General features: G+C 38.2%; 1 protein-coding gene across 1 annotated transcript in view; it reads right to left on the bottom strand.

Moving 5' to 3' along the window:
- Positions 1–3,583: 3,583 nt before the first annotated feature.
- Positions 3,584–8,712, bottom strand: part of LOC146600983 (vesicular inhibitory amino acid transporter-like) — a 42,912-nt gene continuing 37,783 nt past the window's right edge. The window contains exons 3-4 of the mRNA XM_085314383.1: positions 4,599–4,722; positions 3,584–3,739 (exon numbers count right to left, since the gene is read on the bottom strand). Of these exons, the coding sequence (XP_085170509.1) occupies positions 3,584–3,739; positions 4,599–4,722 (280 nt within the window). The remainder of the gene's footprint in view (positions 3,740–4,598; positions 4,723–8,712) is intronic.

Raw genomic sequence — 8,712 nt, 5'->3', positions numbered from 1 at the left:
CTATCAGTGAGATACCATATACCATTCATTAAATGCAGCAGTAACAATTCTAGTAATTTTGGACAAAACTAAGCAAAATTAACTAATAGGAAAAAGAAATCCTACATTGCAATGATGAAACTATCAAAGAAAGGAGCATTTACACCATTTAAAACTATACTGGCTATTTTTCTTCCTACATAGAATCTMTCTCTATATATATGCATAAAAGGTTACAGTTAGCAAATGGATTTTAGATACAAATCTTAACCTTAGAAAATTGGGCAGATGAAACAGTAAGCACCAAAATTCCATTAACCCAGGGTTAGTGTTAAAAGTTGCACAGATCTGCAAAAAACTATAAGAGGTAAGACTATCTGGATAAAAGCCAAGTTTTTCTCTACATTTGGACCCCTTTGGTCATCAGGGRCAAGGGACTTTCACTTTGTGAGTAGTACTTGTAGCTGGATTAGGAGCTATTTCCTGCAGGACTTCTTACTGATAGCCTGAACTTTCCTTATGGATAATTTTTGTACAGAGAGGAAATGCTTTACAGGCCACTGTACACTAGTTTGCCAAATTCTTTCCTTTTCCTAACTGAGAGAGATATAAAGATATCTGCAGTTGTAGCCCTTTTTCTCCCTGCACAGTGACTATTAGGAATTTTTCAATTATATTTTCATTTTCCCCAGACAGCTGGAGGTAGGAGGTAGATCATGTCCAGTGCAAGAGAGAACTCTGTATTGCCTAGCAGACAGAACTGGCCACCTAATTACCTTCCTATGTTATAGGGGAAAAAAAATGTTGGAGTTTAGTCCCAGCATAACAATTTGCACAGCTGGTGGAAGATCAAACAGAGTAGCAGTGGATAAAAGCAAGGTCTGCTTCCTCTCAGTGGTTACAATCTCTCTTGCATATCATACGAATCATGGCTAAGGACCAGAAACCACACTAATGTTGTGTGCCACCAGGTGAGCTTACCACAGTGCACCTAGCTCAGAGTTAGCTATAACTGAGCTCTAGCGCTAGAGGTAAAGTTTAGACTTYTAGACTTAGTAAAGTCTAAAAGAACTTGGTTACAAAATGAGAAAGAAGTGTTTATCTTAGAATCCAGGTGCACAAAGTATTCATTCTGCGATAGCTTGCACATTCATAGGAGCCTGCTTCAGAGCCATCTTCACCTTCACCCTCCAAAATTCAAAGAACAATGATGAAAAAGCATAAAATCTGATGTGTCCATTATCTTTTCAGTAAAGGTATATAGACAACAGACACCCTCAGCTGAAGTCTAGTGCTGAACCTTGAACTGACAAAAAAAAAAAAAAAAAAGGAAAAAAAAGAAACATGTGAAGACATGTTCTGCAGAGAAGAGATCTTTTATAAGGAGAAAACAGAAATGATGCAGACACTAAGCAAACAGATAAAAGCTGTTCTTTGGACTTGGCCACAAACTTGAAATCGTTGTGAAATGCAGCATTAATCAGACATTGCAGAGATTAAATTCCAGTGGTGAAGTCTGCATTTTCAAGTATGAAAGTCAGTCTTTTTAGTACTAATAGACAAGACTTGGAACCTGTTATACCCACTCTGAAAACTGGGATTTAGTGGGGAGAAGCAAGAGACGAGCTAAAAGGCTCACAACACCTCTGTTAGCATCAGAGTACAGGATCGAGGCTCAGCATCTCATGACAGCAGCACCCTCCTCTCTGGACACCCTCCCTTCACTCCTCCCTGAGCTTCCTTCCAGCTCTCTACTTGTCACGCACAAGTCAGAGATCAACAGCTGAGTCTAAAAAACCAAGTGTTGATTTCATGTGCACTCACAGATATTTCCAGACATAGTGCAGATAATTCCCATTGTTCTCCATTAATTAAAGCTCTGGCTTAATGAGCACTTGTTTGCAATTCTGGAAATATCTTGGCTTTTCATTAGTGCAAAATAATAAGAAATAAGCATGTGCACTTTTGACACATTTCATCTTAGGAAGTCAGAGCCCTTTGCAAATATTAATTAATCTAACGCCTYACTTATTTATTGGAAGCAGTTCTCAAAAGTCATAAATGGTGTGTACTGTCTGTGCAGCTTGAGTTGGTGATCCCAGCCACTGCACCTCTCATTAATCATTCGGTTCCAAATAGCCCATGGCAGATAATTTCTTCTAMTTTATATGTTTGATAAAGATGACATAAATTAATAATATTAATTATTTTAAGTGGCTTTAGATCTCATAAATGCTAGACGCTTCCTTGTAGATTTTTATTTTTAAAAAGTATAAAAAGTATTTTATACCTTTATATTTATTATTTTTATTGTTATTAATAATTAAATTGCACTAAGGAAATTGAAGGTACAAGTATATTTTTCATACAATACCTTGTACCTCCACGTGTGAGCAAGAAGTTCCATGAGCTTCTAAGGAGCTACTCTAGAGTTAAAYACACCAGTTTTTTATTTTTATTTTTTTATTCTCAAAGTAATGAGTTTAACAGCCTAATCCAATAGACACTGCATTTGATGGTGTCTTTTTATACTGGCTTCAACCAGATTTAGATAGGATCTGATAGAGTGTATCCTCTTTTCAGCAACCCAGTTATTATTATTAACATATGCTTAAACCTTTTTGCTTAACAGTACCTCTGAAAAGAGATTATCTTGAGAGCAGGCTTAAGGTTCAACATGTGCTCAAGCACTTTGATGAACTTTAGTACTTTGAATAATTTAAAACATTTTGACAGGAATCCAGATATTAGAAGCATTCAATCATTAATTAATTATGTTTGAGAAACGGCTTTCTAATGTAACAAGTGCAGGTCAAGAAAAAACAAAATATTGATTCTTCTATAGAATCGTGGCACCAGGGCTGATAAAATTGTGTGTGATGAACAAAGAATAATTTTTAATCTAGATCACAAAACAAGCCTTTCAGCCCCTAGTTCCACAGAGGTATCTGGATGAAAAAATGGAGATGCTCACAGACCATGAGAAAGACTCAGAATCAGAAAGCTCAAAGTTGAAAATTAAAAAAAAAAAAAAAGGAAAGGAAAAAAAAATCACCTTGCAGATTACCTCCTAATCCTGAAGGAACCCCAAATACTGGGCTTTCCATCTTTCTCTTAGGCTTGCAAATAGTGTAGAGTCACAGAGTCCTATATTTCTGCCCTGGAGCACCTGGGCTCTGTGCTATGCAGAGCATGTCAGGGCCTGGGACAGAGGCTGCCTGGAGGCAATTCAGTGTTCAGGCTATGATATTTTTTGATAATCATTTGGGGTGCATAATGATCCCGTGTACTGTATAGGGAGCCTCACTCTGAGTACGTGTCATCTGTATACGCCTAAATCTTTTATTTGGTCAGTTTCTATATGTATAAAAATTACCTTCTTAACATGGCAAATTGAATTCAAGTTGTTATCACAGCAGTTGAGGAGAAAAAAATCAACAGAACTAACTGTTAGGATAAGTGGAAGAAGAAGTAGGAAAACACTCATTGGAAATTTGGGGCATATCCAGCTAATATATTGCTGAAGGAACTGAAACCATTTTATAAGAAATACTCTGATGTGTCTTTGAAACACCATTTCACACAGAGATAGCAGTCTCGGTTTTCAGCTGGTGTAAACTGTCAGAGCTACATTGAAGCCAATTTCCTCCAGCTTCTGATCTGGCCCGGAGATACCGTCTATGGCTATCTCTCCTCGTATCATCTGTACGGGCCCCAGTGCCAAGTGCACGTCTGCATATAGYTCTGTAGCCGACAAAGACTCAAAAATAAGCCAACAGAGAAGAGAAAGTTATCCAGTATGGAACAAAATGAACACTGACAGCTGAATAGCTGTGTACACTTGATCTTGCACTGGTTGTCCTTTAGTTTCTGTTTTTATTTCTTTAAGCAGTGCTTTTCTTCAAGCAGACTGTTAATTATGTTAGCTACACTTAGAGACTTTTTTCAGCACAATACAAGAGCATATTCCCTGTTAATGAATGCAGAAGTTGTAGTAACATATCTAATGTTCTGCTGCTGTCTCAAGTAGAGATGCAGTCAGGAAGCTGACGGTCAGGTGGAGTCATTGTATTGTTTTTGGCAGCAGAGAGTGGAGTGCTTTTCCTCCATTTTTGCACTTGGACAAAACAGGTGCAGCTCAGAAATCCAAAAATTTGCCATCTAGCAGTCTAATTTTAAAGACTAATTTGGACCACACACTGAGGCTAGTAAAGTGAAGTTTATTAACCTCAGTAGATTGTCCAAATTAGACTTTAAAGTATGTATTAAAAATTGCATATAAGCGTATGTATACGTGTACACATATAATGTATATATAACATTTTATCAAGAGTGTTATGGAGCCTCACAGCTCTCAAATAGATTTTGTATTGGAGTCTTCCTCTCACGGAAAACAATATGTTGGTATGCAGGTGTGTGCCTGGTCTCCTAAGGAATTTTTAAAAGATGTCTACRTGTGGATGGAAGTGATGCCAGGCCGCAAGAACGCAAGTTTGGAGATGTGGAGAAGGCTGGCACCAGTTACGTGCCTAGTGCCAGGGAGAGAGGGGCTGGCAGTATCCTGGGGTGACCCTGCTGCTGCAAGGTGCCCATTGCCCGGCCCTCGCGCCGCTACTCACGCTCACGCGGCTGCCGGTCTCATTCGGCCTCGTGCTCAGCTGAGCTGCCTCGAAGCCCTGGCCAAGTCTCGGTGTGCCACATGCAGAGCCAATGACTTGCCACTGGTACTGACTCGCCTGTCTCCTGTGACCAACAGCACCAAACACAGTTTGCCTACAGCATACAGGGCCGTATTTTTTAACATCTCTGCTGCCTTTCAGTACCTTGAGTGTGTTCTGGCCAGCACCTTTTAAATGGCTCTATTGCCACTGCACTAGCAGGCAAGCAGTTTGAAATAATGTGTGAGAGACCTCTAAACAGACAGACTCTGAAATCTGAAATTTATTTGGCTTATATCAGTTTGGCCTGGAGATGGGTGGAAATCTGAGTGGTACCATTCAAAYGGCAGGTCAGCATTAGTGCCACAGATACTTGAGGTCATGTTTGACTATGTTCTGGCATTCAGTAACCTGCTTTCCTGTACCTGCGATACAAGGGTGAGACGTGTGTCTGTAGTCCCTTAGTTTGATCTGTCTCTTTTTAAAAGGAAGGTTATAACAGAAAAGATTTTCATTAGATACATAGTGTTGAAAGTTTCATTCCTAAAAACACTTTTTCTTCTGAAAAATTCTGATATCAGAACACGATKAGCTGTGCTCGCTTAACTTGTTTCAGGCAGTCCACCGTAGTGCCACGGAAGCAGGAGAGTATTGTTTTATATAACATGCCAGTTTAGTATCAAGATGTATCCTAACAACTTATGTTATTCTCTATATAATAATAATAAATCTATGAATATCAAAAAAAATGAAGGCTGGAAAACCTCAAATATTCTTTTTACTTGATCTTTAGAGCTGTAGAAAATACATTTACAGTCAGAACTCCATTTTCTTTGCTTGTGCTGTGGTAGTAGACAGCACAATCCTATCCATATAGCTCTGGCCTAGCAAATGGACCTTTTATTTGTTTGTTAAAATACAACTAAACCCTGAGGTCCATATTCTTCTTCTTTTTTTTTTTTTTTTTTTTTAATTCTAGTACAGTTCTCCCTAAAGTTAAAAGATTTTTTTCTGAATATGATTTATTAAACATGTGAGCACCTAGACCTGCATTTGTTTAGTGCCAGAAGTGTGTTCAATACCACCAAGTACGCAATTGCTCCTATCTCAGRCACTTAAAATGTTTTATATACTCTAGCATCTACAGACTAACTCAAATAACTATAGGTTTTTTGATGAAAGACTTTTTCCAGTTTTCCATAGCACCATACCAATAACCCTAATTTCAGGATGGATTTCAAAGATTGTGAACAAGTGATCTCTTTTTCTGGTCTGGAAACCTGACGTGGGATTTCCTTTTCTCTAATTGTGGAATTTGATTATCACCAAGACAAGAAAATATAAGCTGAAATTCTAGACCTACTGAATGGCAAAAACTCCGTATTTTTAATGGAGCCCAAACTTAAGGCACAAACCTATCGCTTCATGTCATGCAAAGTTTAGTTATGTCAGGATGTCTACCACTGTGCTACTACGGATTTATATAGSGTTATATCCTCAAACTGGAGTTGCATTTTTCATCTGAGTTATTTCAGGTGATGCAAGGCAGCAGTTGAACTTGTTACAACTTTTTAGGTTTGAGGGGGAGGTTATCTTGCATAGCTCTGATGCAGCTGCCGCATAGGTTACCTTGGCTCCTAAGACCCCAGGACTGTAGGGGTGGACAGGATCTGCTGTTCTTCCTGGTCCCATAGGCTTGTATGTGTCCAGTTTGYATAAGTGGTTGCTAATTCAGCGCCTCACTCCCCCAACCACCTTTAGGCACATTGTGTCAGGGGCTTTAGCGTAGACTATGCCAAAAATAGATGCACCAAACAGCTGAGGACCTCAGCCCCAGGGTGTAGAAAAGATGGAGCTAGATCAGCTTTGGATTTGACTTCAGAGTTGGCCCTGCTTTGAGCAGGAGATAGGACCAGATGACCAATCTAAGTTCTTCTTTGGCTCTGTCTTTTACAAAACACTTTTTATGCAAGACAATTCATTTGAAAAACAAGAGCAATTTTTCCTGTAGCATCTATTTACAATTTTTAGATGTCCTCAACATTTAAAAGAAGTATCAGAACATCTCTACCACACAGTTCTTCAGCCTTGGGTTAATTGCAAATATTTCTCTTTTGGCTTTACCTCTGAACATTTTCCTGTTGTATTGATATATGGAAATCTGTTCCTGATGTCAGAGTAAAAGGGCGTATGCAAGACCTTGCTGAAGACCACTATGCTCCCAAGTCGCCTGTGTAATTTCGGAGCTGTATTTTCCATCGTGCAATTATTAGCTGAACATATGGGACCAATAAAGCTATACTGAAGTRCTGCAATTTCTGAATTAATTGTTGCAACTGAATGCGAAGAAACGAACATTAAAGAGGTGTTTATCCTATAGCAGAGCTATAACAAGTGGTAATAAGCATATATGGTAAAAAGCACATGACAGATAATCAAAGAAATCTGACGACTCACAGTTAGTATATTAGTATATTATTTAGTATGTTACTATATTTAATGAGTGAAATCGAGTCCCAAAATAAGAATTGTTTCAGTTCATCCTTTGAATTGAATGTAGTTTAATAGTAGAGAAAAACAAAGCTGAGCAGAGGAAGCAACCTATCGGCTAAATTGTGATACCTTTACTTTCAAAAAGCATTTCATTCCACAGATAGTTCTATTAGCTTGGTATAACAAATACAAGAGTGTCACAGTTAAGCCATGCAGCCTTTAGGATTGTAAGTGAAGACGTGAGACAAGGTTAGATTTCATATTGCAAGTTTTTCTATTAAGTCAGAAATAAACAGCATCTCCTCTCAACAGAAATACTGAGGAGAGCAGGATGTTAAGTTTTATTGTGTGCCCTGTTTCTGGTCAGCTTAATATTACCTTTAAAAACTTGCAGAATCTTCTGTGGGCTTTGTGTGAACAGARAATAGTCACAGGCAGCTATTCTTTCGCTTGTTGAAAATTAATATCAAGCACTTCTACAATACAGTCTAGACAGGAAATTGCCTTGTCCTTCAGCAGAAAATCGATTAGGCAATTCATTACATCAATCATCTAAGACACTCTATCCTTTGAAAATTTGTTTTCTGTGGCTCTGATAAAGGTAAGATCTTCTAAGCAGGTCAGTCATCTTACACTGGCCATTTTGCGCATGTTTTCTTAGGATGGCAATTCTTCTCTGTGGCTAAGGCAATTGAAAAAACAAAATAAAGTTACCTGATGCTTATCTGTAGGGTGCTCAGGAAGGAGCTGGGATAGAGAATCCTAGACAGGATTCTCATCCTGAGAAGAACTTTGCACACATCTGTTCCTCTCCAGCTCCCAAGCAACAGCTTTTGTTCACGTCTGCGACGTTTGTGCTCCCCTGAGAGAATGCTCTCCGTAAAAGCCAAATCTCCCCAAGAGATTTTCTTTCCATTATCATCTATTGATTTCCATTTATGTGTATAGATTGCAGCACAGACATTAACTGTGTAGATCAACTCAGAAAAATTCTTCCCTGTGTGCTGCTTCTGATACACTGGTATTTGCATATTAACCACAGCTATCTGACTTCTGGCATTTACACTCAGCACATAACTTAGGTGAACCTAAATACCAGCCACAGAAGAAATCACAGAGTAAATAAATGAAGAAATTTATACCAAATTATGACTAGGAAGAATTCAGACAGCAGAAAGCATGAACACAACAGTAAATGAGAGGAATGTGAGCATATCACATGGAAAAAAGGAAAACAATGAATAAAGTAGTCTTTAAAAAGTAGAGAAGCAAAGCAAGACAGTAAAAGACATGGTTTAAAAAAAGAATAGCATTTTTACCAGTGATTCACAAAAGGGCTTTGTCCTTTTCTTTCCTGTGTACGTAGTTTTACACACTTGATTGGGACACAAAGCAATTTTAACAAATGCTGTAAAAACTTCTGAAGAAAATATCATTAATGATAAAAATATCCTTCTAGTGTTGTAGCACCAGAAAAGCAGTAAACTGGAAATGAAATCAGATAGAAATATAAAAGGAAACAAACTCATTGCACTTCATTGTTTAAAACAATTAAGAGTTTAGGACAATCGTTCAGTATAAG

Source organism: Rhea americana, unplaced genomic scaffold (genome assembly GCF_003343005.1).
Source record: "Rhea americana isolate MKP2758 unplaced genomic scaffold, rheAme1 scaffold_110, whole genome shotgun sequence".
NCBI classification, from domain to species: Eukaryota; Metazoa; Chordata; class Aves; order Rheiformes; family Rheidae; genus Rhea; species Rhea americana.
This window is presented reverse-complemented; position numbering and strand designations above follow the sequence as displayed.